This window comes from Euprymna scolopes, chromosome 8 (assembly GCF_053919585.1).
Source record: "Euprymna scolopes isolate OS-2025 chromosome 8, ASM5391958v1, whole genome shotgun sequence".
Taxonomy (NCBI): Eukaryota; Metazoa; Mollusca; class Cephalopoda; order Sepiida; family Sepiolidae; genus Euprymna; species Euprymna scolopes.
The window spans coordinates 22,191,187-22,217,858 of NC_136489.1; the positions used below are offsets into that span (position 1 = coordinate 22,191,187).

Sequence of the window (26,672 nt, forward strand, 5' to 3'; positions counted from 1 at the left end):
AGACGAGTGTATTTTTGTGAAAGTTTGGCGAGGGTGGACCATAGATAGAAGCTCAGATGAGCACTTGCCATGAAAATAAAGATAAAGCAAAGACAGGCTCGCAACGTCTCTTCTGTGGAAAAGAGGTTAAGGCAAGAGAAAATAGCATCCACCCACTAAGCTACGAAGTCTATTTTGAACTCTGTCAAGGCAGGATAAGCTGCCCAGATGTGGCAACAGTACTCCATCGTTGGCCGTACCTGGCTTTTATATAGGTAGAGAATTGTATCATGTGAGCTACTACTACTACTACTACTACTACTACTACTACTACTACTACTACTACTAATAATAATAATAATAATGTACATACCGCAAAGATCTCGCTAGTGTTAAAGAACATTTTCTTTAATAATGTAGGCGGTCCGAAGGAGGTGTGGAAATCAGGTGAAAGTTTCGTAAAAAATGACCGGACCATAGAATGGCCGAAACGGAACGCCGCAGCCGAAAAGGCGTTTCGAATGCTCGGATCAACCATACTGTTATAGACATCATTGAAACCACTTGAAGGACTAATAAGATCGAAAGACTTCATAATGCTCGTGTTAAGAATGGTCGGCAGAAATTCATTGTAGTTGATGTGTTGTATGATCGCCGTGACTATTCGTTTGGTCTCTTGGAATATTTTCTCATCGCTCGCGGGGGCCATGTTGTTTAAGTGGTGAGCAATTCTGTTATGATCCCGGAAAAATAGAGTGTGGATACTGACGAGGCCCATTTGTTCATTGACTCGATTATCACCTACAAAAGTGCAGAAGATAACAATTAATATTTCTAACATGAAATGACAAAAAAGTCAGATTTTAAACAAACAAACAAACAAACAAACAAACAAACAAACAAAAAACTACTTACCATCTACTGATTATTAAACTAGCTCCAAATATTCGTTTTTAAATTACTAGCGTGGTGGGGGGCTTTTCTCGGGCGTAAAATACGCTTAAATATCTTATTTTAATTTGCCCAGATTTCGTATATATTATTATAGAGTCGTGATATCAAAAGAAAAAAAAAAAAAAAAAAAACCAAAGAAAAAGAAAAAAAGATTTTATAGAGACAAACAGACAGACTAAAGACAGACAGACATGTAGCCGTTTATATATTAGATGACTTACATTTCATCGTTAATATAAATCTATTGTAATTAAAAACAAAAAAAAAATTTCATTTAAATTATCTCCATTGAATACTAGTTTATTATAAAATAGGAAAATCGAATGGACACCTCGTGAAAATAAGAGGCCAAAGGTAAGACCAAGAATGAGATGCAGAGACGACCTGATACAGCACACGGGTCTCACATGACAGCGAATAGCTCGGGACAGAGTTAGATGGCTAAAGTTCAGGGAAGGGTTCCTTATTGAGTGATAAAACCCTTGTTGATGTTGATGATGATGATGATGACTATTCTAATATTTATGATTAAAAAAAATTAAACCACGTACTTAGTTATTGTTAATATCGACAAAACTATTTCATATATTTAAATAGGAAACTAGGGCAATAAAATTATAAATAAATAACACCACAAATTAACTCACTATAACCTGCTTGAAAAAAATACAAATTATGCATAGAAATACCTATAGTTGGACTTCTATACACAAACAATACGTTGTATTATTGATTGAAACAACAATATTACGTTTTAATATCAACACAATGGTGATAAATGAAAATAATTGTGGCGTTATAAACTTTTTCATAAATTGGCATTAAAAATGAGTATATTATTAATAAAATTAATTTAAACATATTATTAATTAATTTACACATATTATTATTAATTAATTTACACATATTATTAATTAATTTACACATATTATCAATTAATTTAAACATAAAATTAATTTTATATGTACCGGATTATTATATAAAACTCGACCCTCCGAGCAAGGACCGATCTCACATATCATTGACATGACATTAAAAGTAAAAGGTATTCCGTTTTTATAAATGACAAACCTAAACGCAGACCACACAATACTATTGGTATGCATAAATTAAAAGTTAAGTGACTTATTTAAAAGATGCTCCTTGAGCTGCTTGGCCAGTTAAAATGTAATATCTGTTTCCACTGTATCAGCACCATTTGACGCCGGAAGTTTTCAGGTAATTATCTCCCTTAAAAAAATTAAATAAAGACAATCAAACAGAGAATGTGCCGCTTATATATGTAGATTCCAGAATTCGCCAGAAAAATTCCCGAGTTCGACAAGATACGATCGTAATAAGCATCTACATAACGTGATTTATCTTTTTGCATCTTTCAAAAGAAAAAGAACAAATTCTCACCCGCTTTAAAACAATGAGTAGTCGGAGTTGGAATACAGGTGTCCTCAGAATCTTTAGGCAGAAGATTAGGAAACGATTTTTTCATCTGACCTGAAAAATGAAAACGAATCCAAATAAAAATAAATTACTAAACCAAACGTCATAACAATTTCCGAATAAGATAATATTTTCATATGTTTCTCTAGAATTCTATAGTACTGACGATTAATTTGAGTTGCTACAGTTGACTCACAATTTATCAGAAGGACGAAAGATATTTCATGCCAAATGTTGGGTTGTCGGAATCATGGAAGATTTGAATAAAAAGTAACAAGCTAGTTTTTGGTTAAATACTATTTATCACAGTCGAAACACAAACTATATTTACAGCACGATATGCACGTGTTAGCGCAGCCGCCATCTTGTCCATTCTCCCCAGGGTCTCTCATCCTTTTCTTTTAATCTATATAAGGGCAATAACTCTTACTTCCTTCATTAGAGTTATTCCCCCTTTAGCTTTTGATCGCTATAACACGAAATATTCATAAAATTGCAATCGGGACATCAAAGGTACTTAAAGACTAGCGAAAAGCCAAAAAGCGATAATCTAATTATAAAAATAAAATATTGTACGTATCAGGGGAAAACACTAGAATATTTTAAAGTTTAAAAACCAGATGAAAATAACGTAAACTTTTCAGTAGTAAAAATCGCTTCCATTTTGTCGAAATGGGGTAACATTTTGCTAAAATGGTGCGGAAAGACCGAGATATAAGTAGCCACAATTTGTATGCACCTGCTGCAAGGAAACGGTTGCCGAACCAGAGCGCGAACCTGGAACCGTTGGATTCTTAGCCGAACATCGTGATTCTGCAAAGTAAGCGCTGTTGGCATTCCAGAAAGAACAGAATACGTTGTTGCTTAAAGACCAGATCGTTTTTTTTTTAATTATTTACATGTGTTATCTTTTACTTTTAGACTATTGTCAGCATAGTTAAGGATTAGTTACCACGGTACCACGTGCACTCTAGAAGTTTTCTCGGAAACTACTGGGCGATCTAGCTGAAATTTTGTATGGGTCGTTTTTATGATAAGGCGAAGCACTTAATGTAATTCAACGAGCTATAACTTCCCCGTTTTTATATCGATGCCTCCGTTCAAACTCGAAAGACAAAGGATACCCCATTTAGGGGCAGCTGCGCGCGTGATTGCGAGGCAAGGGTTGCGCAATCCCCATCACACCTCTCCTGAATCGGCACTGTTTGAGTCAAGTGGCAAAGAGAAGCCCAGGATGACTGGAAACCATGCCGAGATAAGCAGAGAGCACATACAGCACCTGGACGTCCCAAATGGTCACCCATTTGGTACTGAACAGGTTCAACGTTGCTTAACTTCGATGATCCAGGGGGAACCCGTGTGTCAACCGGATTATGCCGTATGTTTTTATATATAGATGTCATTATTGATCAAAACAATGACTGGCTCTTCTTTCAATGTACACATAATTATTTCAAATAGTCTACCTTTAACATGGCTTCTAAGTTGAGATAGTTCTTTTATACTGTTACCATAAACAGTTCCTCCGTCAATGAAAGATGATATTTTGTTGAATTGTTCACGGTAACCTGGAAATAAAGTAAAACAGACTTTAATTTATGACCTTTGTCGAGGTGTTGCGGAAAATTTCATTACTTGAGAAACTTGAAACATTAATTTAAAATAACATAATTTCATTTATAACTTTGAACACAAAACAAACATTTTATCTATCTATCTATCTATCTATCTATCTATATCATTTTATCTATCTATCTATCTATCTATCTATCTATCTATCTATCTATCTACAATTATATAAAAATCACTTTGTGCGTGTGAGTTCCATCCTCACAGATTCCGAAACGGCTGAGCTAATCTTTTACTAATTTCACACAAAACTAATTTATATATCTGGCAGTGTTCTTAGATATGTTTTGTACAGAAATTCATCCGATAAGCATCAAAAATCGATCTTGGAAATAGTCTTTCTTTCTTATAGATTAAAAGACTAATTTTTACGTTACACAGGCCAAAGGAGATAATAAAATTGCAGCAAATCATTTTTCTTAAAAAAAAAGACAAATAAAAAAAACAAATTTATTATAGTCTGGAGATGTAGCTGAATGGTAGAACATTCGACTACAGATCGAATGATTCCCTGTTGTAGCCCGGTGTGCCTTACCATTTTATTTAATTTTTTTTATTTTTAATGAGTTAAATTTACGATAAAAGAAGAGGTACCATTTAAAATCGCCGCAAATCGTTTCTTCATTTGCATATTTTAAAACATAAAATGGACCAGAAGTGACTTTTTTTTTCTACCAAAACGTTCATTAACAATGATTTTTTTAAAAAATGTTTAACATATTTCAAACTATAAATAAAATAAATAAAAATAATTAAATTTAAACAAAAGTATTTTAATCAAGTAAAAAGCCCACATTTTACTTAATTACTTAGTCATTCTAGCAAATTACATAACAATTTAATAAAAAAAATAAAGTAAAACTCTATTTTTAATATGACCGTAAGGAAATGAAGCATAATATTTCGAAAGAAGACTATTTTTATATTAAAATCCAAACAAGGTCATTTGTAAAAACTCGTAGTTCAAAGACTTTCTTAAAGATTGACTTGAGCATACTTAAAAATACAAGCTAATGTAAACTGTTCGACACTAATAACAATTAACACCCATACGGGCATGTATAAGTACGGGTGACTGCCTTTTAGGTCACTTCCCCCTCCATAGACTTTCCAGCAAAACACAGAAACCATGTCAATTGGACTCGATTCTCGAAGTATTTCATGTTAGATATTTCATAATTAAAGGATAACCAAAGAGTCTGAGGAAGAATTATGTTCATTGGACAAAGACGGAAAATTGACAAAGACATGCGTACTTAGTAAAGCTCTTGAAATAATGTGATAAACACATGTTTGTTGGCGGGAAAACAGAAAATCTAGAAATAAATTGGATGAAATCGTTTCTGTTTAAATCAACAATAATAATCCACAGAGCAACAGTTTTTACTTTTTGAAGGTTTTCTAGATTTCTGCATTTAGGATATTTTTGCACTGCTAAATCAAAAAATGTCATCCGTTTTTATCCATCAAGCCAGGTTTTTGTGTTAAGTCGATTAAAAAAAAAGACCTTGTTACAAAATCGATTACATTTTTGTGGCATTATCAGCTGATTTTTGTCAGCACATATCATCCTAAATATGTTTTTAGGAGAAAATATTTTGCCAACAACATATAAGCCTTATGTATCGCTTTATTGCAGGTCAATACTTTTTTAAATTTTGAAATTGCTATGAAACGCAGAGAAGTGAAATTTGTTACACTGGAAGAGCATAACAAGGTGCCTTATTTTCCTGATTTTTGTGGAATTTGGACAAACATTTTGAAAATTATGATAATTTTTCTATTTTCTGGTAATTTTAAGTATGTATCACTTTATTGCAAGTGTCTTAAAATGAATATTTTCGGTAATAAAACAATATTCTAACTTAATATTTCTATTTATATGAAATAAAGAACATATCCAGCAACAATATTAACCAAAAACAAGAACGAATTTCACATTATTTTGTTTAAGGAAATATTTATCAACATAACTCCTATGGGGTAATTGCTGCTTGTCCATTACTCGCTACACTATTATAAATTTTTCAGAAATCGCGAGTTCCTAATTTCTGCGACTCGATGCATTTCCTGTCCATTTCGATATACGTTCTCTTGGCTCTAGCTATTTCACTCTTACATTTTTTTCATAAAAAGGCAAAAGTCGAGAGGGCAGAGAAGTCGAGTTTTTGGAACCGAACTGAACAGGCCGTAATGTAGAAAGTAGTGCGAACAACAATCTTTTTTTTTTAATCTTACCATCTTTGCCATCCCAATGCTTATCCAAACAACGGGACTGATGATGGTGATGGTGATGATGATGATGATGATGATGATGACAAGAATTGATGCAATATTTTTTATATAATAAAGAGGGTAGTGATTTAAAGAAGTAGCACTCTGATCTATCAAAATTGCACGGGCATCTCCGTAAGCATTCTCCGTTAAGGGCGCCTCAGGCAAAAAAAAAACAATAAACTTGCCTCACTCGAAAGCCGGCTGGCAAGGTCGTGGAGGCTGAATCTCCTAGGCAATACCTAGGTGGCGTACCCCAGTCCGATAGGTATTGGGCTACTTAAATGGCACATTACCTGTCGGGCTAATTATCAAGAACGGACTCTTGACTGATCCTTATACCCAAGTTTCCAAGTAACCAAAGCAGCAAGGATACTCATCCTTCAACATTAAAATAATAGGAATATATGATTACAAAAACTGGAAGGTTTTATTTATATATAAGAACCGACCAATCAAATGGAGCCGCGCTCTCCTATCAACCAATCAGAAACCGTGTATAAATATACTGAATCTCTTAAGAATTACTGCATCTAACTTTTCGTCTTCACACAGGAAAGAACTTCGTCTTCGTCTGCAAGCTTTACAGTTCAAGACTTCTTCGGATTGGCTACCTACCGGAAGCTGTTCTGTTTGTCTTAGTTTACAAACTTTTACAATTCAAAGCTTCTCTATATTGGTATTTTGTTTGGAGCAATATTTATATTCTATATTAAAGTAAAATGGCTTTCAACTCAAAAAGAATAATTTTGGACTTACCAAAAGTACAATTGACATTCGGAGTCGGCAATGAACGGACAAAATTCAAGCATTTACTTTTAAAATGTCTGTCGTTTCTAGGAATTTGAATTGGAAAACAAGCCAGCCTAAAAAAGAAGAAAAAATCCAATTTTAATCGTCTCAACAACGTCTCTTGCACTAATTTGAACTTATCCGGCATATAGGGTTATCTTGTATAGATGTTCAGACATACATAAATAGTATTTAAGTTGACAATCATACTTTATTTGTTATTGTTGTACTATGTTACTGGCAATATAACATCCTAAAATGCTTATCATATATATATAAATATAAATGGCAATTGTTTGTCTATTTGTATGTATGTATGTATGTATGTATGTCCAGCTAAATCTACAAAAAATGCACAACAAACACCAACAAAATCGGTATTTTTATCAGCGGAAAAATATCTAAAATGGGGATGGTTAAGTGGGAACGATTATTTCAGTGAATCCTATCAAGACGTAAACACAATGTTTAATATTATCATGTATTGATACAACCCAGGAAATACTTTATTTCAAATTGAAAAATGTAAACTCCGGAGAGAAATAACAATCGTTAAGAAGATATGAACTTCATAGCTTCTAAGTATGTTATTTCTCTTAAAAGAAAATGCACCCTAAATTTTATCTGGCTCTTCACTAGCGCTATTTCACGTTTTACAAAAAATAAAGAATATCTCTTTTAGGCGGGGGAATGGAAACTTCACACGATTCTACACCGCTAGAAGTGTAAGAAATGTTTAGTTTCAGAACAGTTTCCGATGGTTCGTTGTTCTACACAAGTTCTGAGAGGTGACTGGTTTGCAGTAGACAGTTCTCGAGTTGGAATCCACAGAGCAAAAAGTTATTCCCGGGTTTACACGAAGAAAACATATGCGAAATTGCTAGAGAAAGGTTTAATGTTTATGGAGAAATTCTGGTTTCTGATTGGTTGGTAGCAGAAGTGAATTAATTCGATTCGTCAGTTCCTATTTTATTTAGTTTTTATAGCCTGAGTAGCATTGAATCGTCGCTGTTAATAAGTAGGGCTGTGACAACAGCATATTCCAACCAAAAAAACAAAATAAAAACAAAAACAAAAACAACAACAAAAACAAAACTAATACAAAACAAAACAAAATTATGAAGATGGAAATGCTCCGAAATATATAAATTTCAAACAAGTAAAATATTATTTCTGCGTTGTGAACTGGCTTTCTAAACGTATATGATACGTATTTACTTTTATTCAAATTTACTGTAACGGAACTCAAACCATATATATATATATATATATATATATATATATATATATATATATATATATATATAAGTGCTAGTAGGAAGGCAGGCTCGAACCCGTACCACGAAGGAAGAAAAGAACGGGGAAAAAACCTGACGTCTTTGCCGTTACGACCACCAACAAACTGGAAGTGACTTGTGCTTGAATTAAGGCCTGACAATCGAAAGTAAAGGATAACTTTTGTAAATATCGGCGAAAAAGCGACCCCCCATGTAGAAAAGTGACCAGTTTAAGGTGAAGATATTAATGTTTTTAGCCAATTTTTCTAAAAGGTCGAATACAAAATGATACTGATCTTTGTAAAATCCGTCGCTTCTGTCGAAAGTTTAAGGCACACATGCAAAAATACATACATACATACATACATTTATATATTGGTAACCAAATATTTTCGACCCAAACCGGTTAAAAACCATGCCCTATCTCCGAATACCCTTTATGTAAAATTTCAAATGTTTAGACCAGAAATTGTCTGAGTAATTCGGTAGAAACCGCAGATGGCAATTTTTTAGAAACGTTGACCCCTATTATGTCCCCTTAACATTTATTGTTTTGGGCTCAAATCAAATTATTAAGTTAGATCAATGTCCAATGAACCTATATCTAAAATTGTCGAGGAGTTTTGTAGAGTTCTCAAAGGTCAAATCGTTGAACTTTGACCCCTTAATCGCCAAATTCTGCTCGACAATCGATCACATCGATTTTCCCAAATCTCAGTACCCTGTATATCAAATTTTGAGTCTGTAGACTTAAAATTGTCAGAGTTATTGCGTAGGGAAATGTACACACACACAGACACATAGACAGACAGATACACAGACACGTCCACTTTATATATATATATATATATATATATATATATATATATATATATATATATACACACATATATAGATAGATAGGTTAAACAAAAATATATACGTATACATAAATATATATGGAAACAATTTTATGTTCACTATAAACTTTTTACGCAAATACTATGCAAGTATAAATTAAGTAGAATATATGCATAAATATAATTACACGCATTAGTTAACTAAAGATGATCATCCCATAGGAAAAACGAAAAAACTAATAGTGAATTAATTAAAATGAATGTTTAAAAGAATATGCGAATCAGTTAGATCTTTTTCTAGTGAATGCAATACCACAACCCATATATAAGAAAATTGTATTTTCTTTTTAAATAAATAGAAAAGAGGGTTGCCTTTTTTCTGTTGTTCTTGGCCTTCGGGTCGGGATCAACGTATAGTATCTGTTCTGCAGATGCTGCACATAAGGTAATTTGTCCGAGTCAATGAAGGGGAAACCCTCTATACTGTGACAATTACTATTTTTGGATCGAACCAGAGTACCCCTTTTCCCTTTTTTTCGGAGAGCTGCTTTAACCCCACTTTAAAAACGACCTCGTGTCACATTTTGCTTTGGCGGGAAAGCAAATAAATACTAATAGAAAAGAGGGGGTTTAATATTAATACACACAAAAGAAAAACGAATTTATAGGAGTATAGATATCTGTCTATTTATACTCGTATAAATTCGGTTAAATATTAAAAATTAAATATAAACTAAGATCAAGGTACAAAATGTACATTTTTGACTCCTTAAAAACAATTTTATACCCAACAGCTCACCCCGTGCTTTTGGTTGGGGTAGTCAAGGCAGAGGGAAATCTTCAATGACTCACATACAAGCTTTCTGCATCTTATGTACACATTCTTACACATTAACGAGAGTCAAACAAACAGGAATGAATTGCTATTCACAGCTATACACCAACTAACAAGAACAAGGTAAACCAACACACATCCATGATGCCATGTCACCAAATACGCACATACATAAAAGAACAGTCCATAAATAATCCAATTATGTGCGACTTTTAGTTTCGGAAGTGATAAAGTTTGACAATATAGAGACAGACAGACAGACAGACAGACAGACGGACAGACAGACGAACAAATAGACCAACAGGCATATAGCCTTTTATATATTTGATTTTTAATAGAATTTGTAGATTAGATATGTTTATATCCAAATAAACTTAATAAATCATTATAGTAATTAATATTTCAAAACCAAAACGTTGTCATAGTTACCGCTTTGTAGAGCGTTGGCGAATTTCCTCGGAAGCATTTTTTATGCAACACGAAATATCCGAATTATCATGACCTGCAAATAAGTCATAATATTTATTGGTCAACTTTTACTTCAAAAATCAATTAAAAATATTTCTGCTCAAAGTTCTTACAATTAGAAAACTCAATACCATGAAAAATGAGATAGATATTTAATTAGAGAGGAACATTTCAAAAAGTCAGGCTAAAATGATAGAGTATAGAAATAATCAGACAAAATATGTTATAACCGTACGTACCACGTTGGAATTGGAGGTTATACGGTATATATATATATATATATATATATATATATATATATATATATATATATATATATATATATATATATATATATGAAACTAAAATGACCTCCTAACGTATTGTTTTAATTTGTACGTATTGTTTTACTGTGTACGTTTTCAGCGTCCCAATTGTTTTTCCGCGTTTAAATTATCCAAATAAACAATTGTTAATACTTTCTGCATTTTTTACATCATTCATTTTCGTATTACGTTTAAGTTATTTTAACGCAATTTTCTTACAAATAAATCTACTTTAACACGTTGACAACCATAAAAGCATTTTACAACGGAGATTTACCCACCGCCTTCATTTTTTAAAATTTATTCTCTATTTTTAATACACCTTTTTAAAACAAACATTCATACATTTTCTTTAACACTGCCAACATAAATAAATAACCCCGAAAATATGTTTTTTTTATTTGCATTACAAATAAATAATGAACGCGACAATCTTTATTATCTTTTTGCATTCTCAAAGTAAAGTTCACGCACTTTTTTATCAGACCTTGAATGCACTTCTACGTGATATTAGCGGGCATAAAGGGAAGCCATTTGCAATTAAAACTTTATATTTTCAAAGAAAATAAAAATTTACAAATTTTTATTCATACCTTGAATGTACTTCTACGCGGTACTGGCTGACGTAGGGGACACTATTTGCAATTAAAATTGTATATTTTAAAATAAAAATGAAAATTCACAAATTGTTATTCATACCTTGGATGCACTTCTACGCAATATTTGCTAGGGGACACCATTTGCAATTAACACTTTATATTTTGAAAAAAAAATGAAAATTCACAAATTGTTATGCATGCCTCGGATACGCTTATGTAATTTTAGCTAATCGTTTATATTTTCAAAAGGAATAAGTTGACTCAAATCTAATAGAAGACATTAGTCATTTATTCAGTTATCTTCGTTCCAAATCACCGACAAGCACGACGAATAGAAAGATCGAAACCACTAATTGATTGTATGTCACCATCCCATGTAATTCCATGTTCTGACAACGTTTTCTATAACACTTTCTATTTAAACCACGTGATCCCATATCTGTTTTTAGTACATTGCTGCAGTCTAACCAATGTTCAACTCGGGATCATAAAATTTATATAAATAAATAAAAACTAACCCCTCGACGACAACCAGTTTCTTTTATTTTCAATCAAGTAAATTATATAGCTGGCACTCTACAAAACAACCTACCTGTTTCTATAGGAGTGCTGGTAATATCATGATCAATAAACTGGCCCCACTGCATGACCATGTGCGACATATTTCGGTGAAGTGTATTGTTTGAATCTGGTTGATGGACTGAGGTACTCACCAACCGAGCACTGGGCAACGGTTTACCAGAGACGGCTATAGTACGTGGTGAAGAAATACCTGAAAATTTAACAGTAAGCAATGTTTAAAAAAGCAAAAAAAAACAACAAACAAACAAACAAAAAACAAAATAAAACAAACAAAAAACAAAAAATAAAACAAATGAAAATAACTCTTTTCTTTTATGCTTCTTCCGACAATCCTAATCAATTATTCTAGTTCGAAATTCAGTTCCAATAAAGTTCTGTAATCTTTTCTGCTCACGGTTTTTCTAATAAACTTAAATAGTCTGTCACACATGTCCGTCTCCGTAACACACCTGCTCCCAACTCAACCTCCCCTTCTCTCTGCTGACATTCTTCCAGGCAAAATACAACATCTAATGTAAATAAGTTCCTGTTAAGTCTTCCTCATAAATAATCAAATTCCACCCAAATTACACTATTAACGACTACTTCACTACAACCTTACATTCATTAACCTTTATCCTTGATTGACCTTTAGGCCGTGATGATCCCCCAAGTAAAAAAAAAAAAAACAGTCTGTTGCACGTGTCCGTCTCCGTTACATGCCTTCTTCCAACTCAACCCCCCGTTCTCTTCACGGTTACTTTTATGCGCTTGGTATAGTCTCATTCGTAAGAACATTTTAACTTTAACAGAAATAAAAAAAGAATATGGTTGCATAAGTCTGAAAAGATCGAAAGAGTAGTTTCAGTTGTGTTTGTGATATTTGCGGCATATGTGTGTGTGTGCATATATATATATATATATATATATATATATATATATATATATATATATAGAGAGAGAGAGAGAGAGAGAGAGAGAGAGAGACGCATTACAAATGTGTTATTGCTTTAATTTAGATATGTGTATAGGTTTTTCACTTAAAAACAAATTAACTGATCTTTATAAGTATACAGCTACCAGGTTTCATCAGGTATATCTAGTTTTAGTTTTATATAAATGTGCAGTTAGCAATTAATAGGCATTTTTCATCTCAATACTGCATTTGGGAGGTTGAGATCCCTTATAACCCTGAGTAAGGCCGGGTAAATATGCTGAGATTGTCCGTTAAACGTTGATTGAATCTCGGACAGCGGCAGATGACCTATAAAAGGGGACGAATTTTTTGTTCTTTGTAAAAACATACGGATATTTATATTGTTTAAAACAATGACAGAAAATGCCAAAATAATGTTGAATGGAATCGGGCATTCGTCTGACCTGAGGAACACATGCTCAGACATTCTGGGGTTCTGAGTGGAGAAATTGACAAGGTTTTGGGGTCGTGTAAAAGCGCAGTTGAGCCTTGGTCCCAGATTCCCATGCTATGGGAGATCTGTTGAGGTGCACACACGCAAAATGGATCTGGGGATTCCACAGAAAGCGTGTTGGACCCTGATTGCTTTAGCAGATCGCCAGACCATCCCCGTTACCTTAGTATAAAAGAAAATACTCAGGCCGAAATTAGCAGATTCAAGCAAAATCTCGAGTGAAACACACGCTCCCGGAGGACGCCCCCCCACATCCGTCCATCCATCCTGACCGACATCGTGAGAACGAAGAATGATATTTGGGGAGAATCTTGATGTTTTCTGGTGTAATCGAACTGAACGATGTATATATGTAAAAACTTGTAACTTTTATGAAATTAACGTTTTTTCATAGTTAGTGCCTGGCGTGCATGCGAAGCGATTTGCTTTTCAGCAGAAATCAACACGGAGACGCTGAGAAATTATGTGAAGACCTCCCGGAAAATAGACGATCACGACCAAACAGTTTCGATGAGGTCAGAAGCCAATTGCTGACCTGAGCGGGACACCCATTTACATTTGGTGCCGTGACCAGGATTAAATAAACATTTGACGGACACTCTCAGCATATTTACTCGGCTTTACTCATAGTTTTAGGGTATCTCAACCTCCACAATGGGGAGCAGTATTGCTCCTCAAGACGTTCTAGAAGCATTCTAAGATACTACTAGGTCGATCTGGCTGAAATTTTGTACGAACGTTTGTTAGGATTATGTGTAGCAAACTAAGTATTATGTTATTCATTCGATGCAAAGTTAAGGATTTATAGGGATAAGTATTTAATGGAACAATGAGCACAATTTAACTTTCTTTCTTCTTAACTACTATAACATCTGGGTGGGATTATAGGTTTGTACCTTCAAGTCCTGTAGGATTTTGTGATTTAAACTTTCAAGTACTGCTACCGGTTTGTACCATTTCTCTAAATTGTCACGATGCATTTGTTTGCCTCGTCCCCGATCTACTGTATTCCCCATATGTTCGCATTTACTCTTATATTTTGTGAGGCTAGTTTGCTGCATTCACATATAGTTTATGGTTTACCCCCTTTGTCCACAGAATTTGCATTTGTTGTTTTTCTGTGTCCTGTCGATCTTTGCTTTTATATATTTGGTTCTAATTATGTTATCTTGCGCGGTTGTTTTTACTGATTAAGTTTCTCTGTCTAGGTTTCTTTTCGCAGCCATGTCAAAAGGTGTTCTTTCACTTTGTTTTTTTTTTTTCGTCTTATCAATTGCTTCTGTATTTGCTGCCTTGTGTATTTTATGGTGTCTCTTGTTGCGATAATTAGCCTTTCTGTGTTCTGCGTTATGTATTTTTCTAATTCTTGTTTTTGTGATTCACATATTCCTCTATACTAACCAGTCATCTTTTCTCATCTCACCTTTGTACGTAGAGTCGGTAAGCATAATGCTTATTACCATTCTTGCGATTGGTTATAGGTTTCCTGGTTTTCTGGTCGAGATGCCTCAGTTCTCTTTAGTTTTGTCTTCCAAAGTTTCTATACTTAGGAGTCACTTTCTCCTTTTTATCATTTACTTCTAGAGGTGATCAGTATCATTTTTGGATGCTGTGCATTGTGCATTCTCATTAGTTTTCTCCTTCGCTGGTCAAGATTCCCAAGTCGTTTGGTACAGACTAAAATAGTTCAGTGGTATTTTTTTAGTCATACTGCCTAGATATGTATTCCGTTAACTAGATTTCTACGATATAGTTTTGTTTCTAAGAGTTCTCTTGTTATTCTAATTATTCTTTTACAATCTTCTTTTTTATTTCTTATATATTTAATTATGCTTGCTTCCCGAACTCTCAAATATTTATATCTATTGTGTTTGCCAAGTGTTTTTTTCATCTCCTCGTCTTCAGTTCCATATTCTTTGATGTTGCCCCCCCCCCCTTATCATGCACAACTTACTATTTCGAATTTCATTTGAATATTGTGACTAAAATTTATGTTGTATTTATCAGCTTTTTCCAGGTCCTTTGTCTATGTGTATTTTGTGGAGGCAGACGTATTATTATTATTATTATTATTATTATTATTATTATTATTATTATTATTACTATTATTATTATTATTATTACTATTGTTGTTGTTGTTGTTTTTGTTGTTGTTGAAGGAGAAGAAGAAGAAAGAACACTACATATTCAGGGGTAAAGACATACGTCTTGGGGGCCTCTACCCCCACTTCTTTCCCTCTTTCATTTTTATTTGATAGACAATATCATTATTTTGTGACCTCATCATTTTTATGACGCCATCATGTGCAAGCGACAGGCAAGTGAGATGCACAATTGTTTATTATCATATAGATTACGTTGTAACTTATCTGCATAGCGTGTGTGTGTGTGCTTTGTAGTGTTCAATCGAAAAAAGAAAAAAATGGCGACTCGCAGTTGCTTTTGTACTTGACGATCATGAGTCAGGCGGAAAATATTCCAAAATTGACGAAATGATTACATGAATGTTTCTACGCTACGAAGCAGGTGCTGTAAAGAATTTCCAATTCATATGCTAATAAGCAAAATTTGTAACTACACACATTTATTTTGTTAATAACACTTCTTACGATGAGATGTGACATTCATTGAAAGTCCATGAATTAAGGAAAAAATACTTGAATAATTATTTGTATTCCTTCAGCAAACAATAATTTTTCTTGTAATTCTAGATAATTTAATGTATAATTTCCATATATATATATATATATATATATGTGTGTGTGTGTGTGTGTGTGTGTGTGTGTGTGTGTGTGTGTGTGTGTGTGTATGCAGAAAATGACCTCCAGACTATAGTGGAATGGGGACGCAAATGGATGGTAACATTTAAGGCTAGTAAAACTAAGCTGCTCTCCTTTAACAATTACAAGACGCCCTTCCACCCCCTTATATTCATGACAATAGTACCCTATTTGAGAATTACCTTAAAAAAAAGGCAACGGGTTGTCTAATATCTCTATTAAATCAACATCTATTCTTCTTTTTAATAATAGATATTCTTACTTATTAATTCTTTGGTGCAGAATACATGCTACTATTGTTTAAAAAGAAGTAAGAAAGTTATGTTATTCACCCTGTTCGTAAAAGTGTATTTTTACCTAAATGCGAGGTGGGGATAATTTTTCCTTTAACAATTTGATACCTCCATCTGGGGAGCGGTATATATATATATATATATATATATATATATATATATATATATATATATATATTATTTTAAATATAATTATCCACTGACACGTATTTCGTCGTCTACGACTCATGAGAGTGGCTGAATCTAGCGAGATTCGAAATCGTGACCCCTACGGTAATGAGCCTAAACTCGTAACCCGCTTGTCCATCTCGCTCGAATGTTTGAATAGATGGCGATTTACTTAGATGTTTGTTTTTGTTTTTACGATACGTTCTTAATGAATTCAATTATTTACGAAAGTGTATTTTTACCTAAATGCGAGTTGGGAATAATTTTCCCTTTAACCAATTTGGTACCCCCATCTGGGGAGCGGCATATATAAATATAGTTTTAAATATAATTATCCACTGACACGTGTTTCGTCGTCTACGACTCATCAGAGTGACTGAATCTAGCGAGATTCGATATATATATATCGAATATTATTTAAAAGAAAAAAAAACTCGTAAAATAACACGAGTGAGGAATGATATCCCGCATATAAATATACAGGAAAGAAAGAAGGAGAGAGAGAGAGAGAGAGAGAAAGAGAGAGAAAAGGAGGGCATTTGTATATCTTACATAGAATTTACACATAAGAGAGGGAGTAGAAAATGCATACATATACATGAATAAGTATACATATCTAACTATAGTATCACTCTACAAGTCAGCCAAAAGGTCCGGTGTATTAATGAACTCTTCTGTCTCCAGAGAGAGGGCTTGAGTCGCGCAATGAAGACGGATTTGATAGTTTTCGTATAAATAAAATAGAATTGAAAAGGAGTCGTCCTTATATGCCAACCCATATTCTGAATTATCCAATAAATGTTGTCCAATTGCAGGATCTAAATTATTGTGAGTAGGGTTTAGGACAATTTAATTTTTATTATGAAAACCTGAAGGTATATGTTCTCCAATTCTTGTTTCAAAGTGAACACTGGTTCGCCCAACGTAGACAGCATCGCACTGACATTGGAATTTATATATAATATTACCAAATTTAGTGCGAAGCAAACCATCTTTTTTGAAAGAAGAAAATGCAGGTTTCGTATTGAAAATCACACGAGGTAGAAAAGACGGAAAGCAATTGTTAATAATCTGTTTAAGATGATTAATGAGAGGGACATATTTTTCTCCAACCCATGGCAACTGAAGATATACAGGATACTTTAAGGGACAAAGGTTATATTTTGATTAAATTGGTTGGTTTTAAAGTTAATACATTTATCAATTAATAATTCTGGGTTACCATTATTGACCAGGATTTTCTTAATTTTAGTAATTACAGTATCTAGCCGACAGGGAGAACAAAGAACTGAGTCCCTATATACCAACGTATAAGCCAACGTCGATTTGATAGTTTTAGGTGCAAAAGAACACCATTTAGTATATAGTGGTAAAGGTAGGTTTTCTATATAGAGGTAAGAAAAAACCCTTTGGACCTTTCAATCAGCACATCGAGGAATGGGAGAGTGTCCTTTTCTAGCTCCATATTAAAAAACAAAGCGTGGTGTAAGGAATTAAGACGTTTAAGAATTCTAAAGCCAGGTTCTGTGAAGGAAAAGCTTCAAACGTATCATCCACATCACGAAAATATAAAGCAGAAGTGTTATGTGGTGATTTGAAAAGTTTTAATTCATAAAACCCAACGAAAAGGTTGGCAAGGATAGGTGCTGAGGGGCTGCCTATGGAAATCCCATCAATTTGTTGGTACATCGCGTTGTCGAAACTAAACTTGACGGACTTTGTGCAAAGAGAAAACAGTTCAATAAAATATTTTTCCGGCAAAGGTGGAACAACGATAAATAGTAATGGTCTCATCGATAGGCACGTTAGTAAATAAACTGGAAATATAAAACAAGCAAAATAAAAAATTGTTTTAATTGGGAGTAGTATCTCTAATGATTCCGGAGGAAGTAAACGAATCAGAGACGCAATAAGTAGAATAGAATGTACAGACAGGTGAAGGTAATTCAGTGAGACATTGGGCAAACATGTTGAGCGGAACCAACCATGGATAAAATCGGTCTAAAGGGCACATTATCTTTATGAATTTTAGGGACACCATAAAGTCAGGGTCTCAAGGACCCAGTTGGTCGTATTTTCCGATAAATCTCTTTGGAGTAATAATTCTTTTTAAATAAGAAGTGCAAGCGTTTTTGAAATTTGTTTTCAATATTCAAAGTATTATCACACGAGTCGACCGAGCCGAGTTTAAGAAATTTAATAAGTGTCATCTAAAATATTTGACATTTTATTAACATATTCAGTACGGTTCAGGACGATTACGCTCGCACCTTTATCTGGTCTGGAAAGATAAATATCTTTATTTTTCTTTGAATTAAGTACAGTAGAAAATGGGATTTATTTCAGACAAAATTCCTCGAGTACCGACGAATTGCTATAAGAATTTGTAATACTAGACACATTAGCTATCATAGCTGAAAAAGTATCAGAGGAAAGAGGGGTACGATGTTTTAATTGAGAAAACAAAATTTCCAATTTAGTGAGAACTTCAATATAACTTTTGCATTTAGGGGGAACGCAAAATTTCTCATTTACACCTCATAGTTAATTTCCACCCCTACTTTCTTTTTAAAAATAAAAATGCCATCGTTTGCCCTTGAAAGACGTCTCGAGTTTGAATCAACTCTCTTTCCGTGATATATATATGTATATATATATATATATATATATATATATATATATATATATATATATATATATATATATATATATATCCACTGACACGTGTTTCGTCGTCTACGACTCATCAGAATGGCTGAATATAGCGAGATTAATATATATATATATATATATATATATATATATATATATATATATATATACATACATATATATAGCGCTCCCCATGTGGGACTACCAAATTGGTTAAAGGGAAAATTATTCCCAACTCGCATTTAGGTAAAAATGCAATTTCGTAAATAATTGAATTTATTCAAACCGTATCGCAAAAACAAAAACAAATGACATATATATATATATATATATATATATATATATATATATATATATACAGAGAGAGAGAGAGAGAGAGAGAGAGAGAGAGAGAGAGAGAGAGAGAGAGAGAGAGAGAGAGAGAGATTTTATTACCATCCTCATAAATCGGTGAAAGAAACCGTATCTGGGGAGTGCCAGCCCTTCCCCAAATAGGGTTCTGCAGGTTATTACAAGACCCGTCAGCTGTCCGGTATTTGTCTGTGTAGTTGCAGTGGTGACTGACAACGAACGGACAATTAAATTGTGGTCGAGGAATGGATTTGGTTTTTGGCAGGACATCCACAAGTTCTCGACTCAGATTCAAGCTGGAAAACAACAACAACAAGAAAAATTAGAACAATTCTTCAAATAAGAAACAGCATGTTTTAAATAGATGAGAGAGTCTGTTACTAGTCTCTCGCTCCTTGACAAGGTTCAAAAGAAAGTAGCCAATCTGATAGGCCCTGGACTGGGATCTAAGCTTCAGCCTCATTCCCATCGACGAAATGTTGCATCCCTCTGCCTGTTCTACGAGTATTTTAATGGTGAATGCTCTGACGAACTGCACACACTTGTGCCTCCACGACGTAAACACCCTCGACAAATCCGACAGACAGCTAAACCCCACCCCACACAGTAGAGATCCGTAGATGTAAAATATCTTTCTACTCCAGTAGTTTCTTCCCCAAAACCGCTAGACTTTGGAATTCCATTCCAGGGCCCTGCTTCCCCAACTGTACTGACGTGCAGAAGTTCAAGTGTAACATGAACAGACATCTTGCTGCCCAAGTCCCTACACAGTACCCCAGTAGTTGTTACCCCTGATAGTAGCCCCCTACATCAAAGTGGCAATGTACCTTGTTTGGGGCGAAAATGTAATAATAAAAAAAAGTAGTTGAATTAACTGACAGTGGTAGGTTCCTCACGGTTTATAGCAACGGTTATTAAAGTCTTTCGATCATGATGATGATGATCAACAACAACAACGACCGTTTTCAATTGAGATATTATTATATTTATTCCTCATTCTAAAACAGCTGCTTAATTAATCTTCGCTCTTTCCTTTTCACAAAGGAATGACAACAATAAGAATATGGATAAACGTCAAACTTGTCTTCTTTCTGTCAGGAAAGACAAACCATAATAAAACATTTTCCCGCTTTTATCGTTGTTTCTTGTTTTTCCCTAAAACACTAAGTAGTTTAAGAAGAAGCAATTACTTTTTGATATAAGAAATACAAAGCAAAATAAGCAAAAACAAATACTTAATCTTTTTTTGCAAATGTTCAATCATGCATCCACTTTTGTACATGGAAGTGAATTTGTTAAAAAACATACTCTTATTTGTTTCAGACATGACAAAGAGTTCGTTTTATTTGAATACTGTTCTCATCTTGAGTTATATTTGCTGGTAATCGCGGACTCAGGCTTACTCAGGCCATTTGAGGCTTTGGGATCATCTCGCAAGGTCTCGAACCCATTAATTTTCCCAAACAATTAATTTTTTTCTTATTTATTTTTATTATTTATTTTAAACCTATGTAAGATTCAAACTTAGGCATTAGCATCGTATTAAAGAAAAAGTAAAGTGCTACAATGTTAAATAAATAAGTAGAATTGTGGTGTCTATTTGAGACATATATTCGCATTTATTTAAAGGATATGTAGCTAGCAATAACAATGAATTTTTACACAAGAAAGAAAATGAAGCTTATTTTATTAATAGTATTAACCATAACAGTTATATTTGCAAATTTCAATTATTATTATTAACAGCAAATTATACAAATTGATGTAAAAAAGCACCATGGAATCTCCATGGATGAACAAGTTTAAAAAATTATTCGTGAATGTTATTTGTTTTTTTTAAGAAAGGTTTCCCAATGTGATTTATATTAATTGTGTACCGATGACGCACTTACCGTGCAGATACATGCTTAGTTGCAGCTGTGGATAAAATTCCAGCAGTCTTTACCGCAGCGAGTAAGGAAGCATTATGGGATATGTATAGGTTATGCAGGGGAATACTTGTATTTCCGTTGACTGTATCCACACCTGTAAAATTGGTATAATAATAATAATAATAATAATAATAATAATAATAATAATAATAATAATAATAATAATAATAACAACAACAACAACAACAACAATAATAATAATAATAATGATAATAATAACAATAATAATAATGATAATAATAATAATAATAACAATAACAATAATAACAATAACAATAACAACAACAACAACAACAATAATAATAATAATAATAATAATAATAATAATAATAATAATAATAATAATTAACTAACTAACTAACTAACTAACTAACTAACCCCAAAATATAAAAATCGAGACGATGAAGTGAGGGAAAGCAGTACACTTGAAATTATGCAGACAATTGCATCTTGAACACCTAGACAAATGGTCAAGCATAAACCGACAGCAGTACTTGAAAATGAAAGTAACAAAATCCTATAGGACATGCGGGGCTTTTCCTTTTTTATTTTTTTCTTCTGTTTGTCCTGATTAATCGTAATTAACAAGTAAGAAATAATTGATTTATTTCAGGCAGTTTAATTTAATTTTTCTTTCCTTGATCCAACCTGAATAACATACATTATATTTTTCTTCATTACTCTAGTTAGGGTTCAAGATTTTACCTAAAATTTGGTCAGTATATTCCTATTACTATTCTCCCTCATATTTGGGATAGTAATTACAAAACCAAAGTTTTGAGAGTTTATATTTTAGGAAGAATATAAATTAATAAACGCAAAATATATATAATACATTGATTTAATATTTAGTTGCATAGCCTTCGTTGCGTTCAACAGCTTCCAGTTGCTTTCTATAGTTGCACACGTTTTTTTTTGTTAAGATTTGCAGGTATTTTGCGCCATTCTTGTATATTTTTATGGATTCTTCTTGTAAACATTGATCTTCAATATTTTTTACAAATTTTCAATTGGGTTGATGTCTGGAGACTGACTGGGCTAAATAAGCACATTAATTCCGTTATTTTTAAGCTATTCTTTGGTTTAGACCACAATAACATAATAATAATAATAATAATAATAATAATAATAATAGCATGCAATATACGAAAGATTAATGCAAGCAACAGTAAACGTAGTCACTAGTATTGTCTTCTCTGCGGCAGCCTCTCGAACCAAAGGTTCTCAAGTCCTTCATATCCCTTACTCAAGGCACGTCTCCATGCTGGTCTATCTTCGGCTAGCTCTTCCCACACATTCACATCGATGCCAAGAGCGATCAGATCCCGTTTGGCCACGTCTTTAAAGCGCAGCACCGGGCGACCGCGGCATCTTGATCCATTTGCCAGTTCGCTGTAGAGGATATCCTTAGGGAGACAGCCATCGGGCATTCTGCGCAGGTGTCCAAGCCAGCGCGATCGTCGTATCTTGAGTGTCTGGAACAAGAGCGACTGCCGGCATGTCTTATCACCTCTTCGGTGGTGATTCTATCCCACCAATTGATGCCCATGATATGTCGCAAGCAATGGAGATGGTAGACGTTCAGTCTTTTCTCGTGACGAGCATACGTGGTCCAAGTCTCGGCTCCATACAGTAGGGTACTCAGAACAGAGCATTCGTAGATGCGGCATTTTGTGCGAGATGTGAGGTATTTATTGAACCATGCTCTTTCACGTAGTCGGCTGAAAGTAGACGCTGCTCTACATATGCACGTTAGTAGCTTGTTGGATGTTGAATCCAAGATACGTAAAGTTCTCGGCAGTCTCTAGTTCGTGACCATTGATGGTGATTGGTGATGCGTCACACTGGTGCATCACAACTGTCTTCTTCACACTGATTAACAGTGCGAACTCCGCACAAGCAGCGCTCAATTTGTCAAGCAGCTGCTGGAGTCCACTTGCGGAGTGCGAGACCAATGCAGCATCGTCTGCAAACAGCAGCTCAAGTATTAGGACTTTTTGTATCTTGCTTTTGGCGCGTAGGCGAGCCAAGTTAAAAAGTTCTCCATCAGAGCGAGTATGAAGGAAGACACTGCCTTCTGTCCTCGTGATTTCCAAAAGCGTGGTGCATAAGAACTGAAGAAGAAAGTGTAGTTTTTTCCGATATGGAGTTAGTTCCAGCTAATTTGGTCTCCTTGGCAAGTTCACGGTCAAGTAATGCGGTTTTACGAGGCAGTCCTTGTGTACGAAGGTTGAGATCCGGATCATGCGTGAAACCCGGGCACAGTGTACGAATGTTTCAAACTTCCGAGTTTTTGAATTGTGATTTGTAACAGGTGAATGATTTACGTCTGTGATTGCCTGACCACCACATCGAAGCGGCGGACGTGACGGGGAAGCACCTTACTGACCAGGGGCTGCTTGATTTGAGGCGGGCGGTAGCCACCCACTTGGGCTAAATAGCCTCTCCCACCGTTGGTCAATTTGGTACATAGAGCCCTGATGATTTGTTCACCTAACAGATTGGATGCCGAACTCGATAAAATCAGGGAAATATTCATCAATAATGGTTGATCTTATTGATGAAGGTTGCGGATTTTAAATCCCCTAAAAAGTTTGGACCTCTGAAATGCCCGGTTTATTTTAAATTATCGTGGATTGGGAAAAGAGTAACAGACTTTCCAAACAGATTCGTAGAAGTATTTATGACTGCTTTTATTCTGTGTCCTTGCGTTTTGTATATACTACGAGACCTGCATTTCCTTCTTTTCGCAAGGATAGTTTGCCTTACATCCCAAATAGCAATATTGTATATCAATTCAAATGCCAGTGCGATGCTGGTTATGCTGGGCGAACATCCTTGCATCTTTTGACTCGTATAAACCAGCATGTTCTATCGAAGATCAGACAAGGGAGGATGGGGTCTGGTAGTCTCCCTCCTTCTGTATCCTTGGACTCTGCTATTGGCCAGCATTTGGTTGACAACCCGTGCTGTGCCGAAGATATAAAATAAATAGAGCGGACTCCAGAAACCATTTAAAGATTTTGGAGTCTGTCTCTATTGCGGTTCGGAAACCTTATTTGTGCCGGCAGAAAGAAACATCTAACGCATTGTTTCCTTTTGGGGAACTGTGAATCTTTTCCCCCGTTTTTTTCCCTCGTTGTGACATTATTTTAATCGTTTTTGAAACGTTAATAAACTTTATTTTAGTATCCGCGTAATTTTTGGCACATTCAATAGTTCTCCATCAAAACTCTTTACTTTCGACATAGTATTATTATTTTTACGCTATCGATTTTCTCCTGATGAGATAGTAGCTGAAAGATCTCTCAAGAGACTTACGCCCATTATATTTAATATATATATATATATATATATATATATATATATATATATATATATATATATATATATATATAAGAGAAAAAAAATAAAACTCTTATAATAAGCTTTACTCTCTATTGCGTATTGAGCCTTTTTAATTCGGTTGGGATTAAATTTTCTATATATAAATACTGTTATTTATTTTTTATTGAAGTTTACCATTGCGTATATCAGGTAAACACTACATCCCTTAGTTTTCATTAATATATATATATATATATATATATATATATATATATATATATATGTATGTATGTGTGTGTGTGTGTGTGTGTGTGTGTGTGTGTGGTAGCTTCTTTCAGTCTTGACAGACTATGGATTACCACTGTAATGTGTTATTACTATATAGACATATAGTTTCCATGTTCAGAAATCCTCGGAATGGAGTATGAAACTGTACTCTTGGTCAACATGATCCGAATTCTTAGCCGGAGTAAAACCTTCTGACTGATCGAGCATCGTGACAACTACATTCCAAATACAAGAGAAATAAGCTTTATCATTTTATTTGTAAATATAGTAAGAAGCCGTCTTCTATCCATCTAATTGCGAGAACTCGTAACATTACTGAATTTCCATTTAATTATATTTTTCTCAACGTTCTCGGCTTGAACGAAGATCAATAATAATGTTTTAATAAATAAATACTTTTAACATCTATAGTCCTTAACCAAAAAGGCAACGGGTTGTCTAATATCTCTATTAAATCAACATCTATTCTTCTGTTTAATAATAGATATTCTTACTTATCAATTCTTTGGTGCAGAATACATGCTACTATTGTTTAAAAAGAAGTAATAAAGACAGATTACTCTGAAACCACCAGAAAGCGCATCGAAGCACAGAAATTAGGAACCCGGGATTTTTGGAAAATCTACAACAGCGTAGTTAATAATGGACAGTACACTATTCCCCCACTAACAAACAATCATGAGGTTGCTTGCACGGCAACTGACAAGGCTAATCTGCTTGCCAGTCGGTTTGCCTCAAACTCCACACTGAACTCGGTACACCACTCACTCCCTGATTTTCCTCTGCGAACAGACGCCACACTAGATGATTTGAAAATCACCCCTTCTCAGGTACATGCTATTAAAAAAAACCTATACACCTCAAAAGCATGTGGACCAGATCTCATCCCGGCTGTGCTATTAAAAAAGTGCTCTGCCGAGGTTGCTCCAGTTCTCTCCAAACTTTACAATAAATGCCTTAGCGAATCTTGTTTTCCCGACTGCTGGAAAACCGCCTCTGTGGTACCAGTCTTCAGGAATTCTGGTGAAAGAACTGACCCACTAAATTATCGCCCCATTAGCCTCCTCCCGCTTTTCGCCAAAATATTTGAGTCCTTAGTTAATCAAGCCCTAGTCCAGCACCTAACAGCTGCTAAACTCCTGACTGACAAACAATATGGATTCAGGCAAGCCCGTTCAACAGCAGATATCTTAACTGTAGTTTCTGAATGTATATAGCGTTCATTGGATAAAACAGGGGAGGGTAGAGCGGTGGCTCTTGATATATCTAAGGCTTTTGACAGGGTATGGCACGATGGTCTTCTAAGGAATATTAGATACTATGGAATTACTGGAAGAATTCACAATGTAATTAAATCCTTCTTAAGTAATAGAAAAATCAAAGTTGTCCTCGACGGTCGTACATCCAAACAATATGACATAAATTCGGGAGTACCTCAGGGGTCTATCCTTGGACCTCTATTATTCCTGATATTCATAAATGACCTCTCTGATAAAATTGTTT

At 34.3% G+C, this 26,672-nt stretch overlaps 1 protein-coding gene across 1 annotated transcript in view; it reads right to left on the reverse strand.

Annotated features, from left to right (window-relative positions):
• LOC145284094 (uncharacterized) overlaps positions 1–26,672 on the reverse strand; it is a 149,581-nt gene that overhangs the window by 103,176 nt on the left and 19,733 nt on the right. The window contains exons 3-10 of the mRNA XM_080133159.1: positions 21,516–21,648; positions 19,708–19,919; positions 11,981–12,160; positions 10,446–10,518; positions 7,033–7,139; positions 3,837–3,938; positions 2,335–2,424; positions 353–780 (exon numbers count right to left, since the gene is read on the reverse strand). Of these exons, the coding sequence (XP_079989285.1) occupies positions 353–780; positions 2,335–2,424; positions 3,837–3,938; positions 7,033–7,139; positions 10,446–10,518; positions 11,981–12,160; positions 19,708–19,919; positions 21,516–21,648 (1,325 nt within the window). The remainder of the gene's footprint in view (positions 1–352; positions 781–2,334; positions 2,425–3,836; positions 3,939–7,032; positions 7,140–10,445; positions 10,519–11,980; positions 12,161–19,707; positions 19,920–21,515; positions 21,649–26,672) is intronic.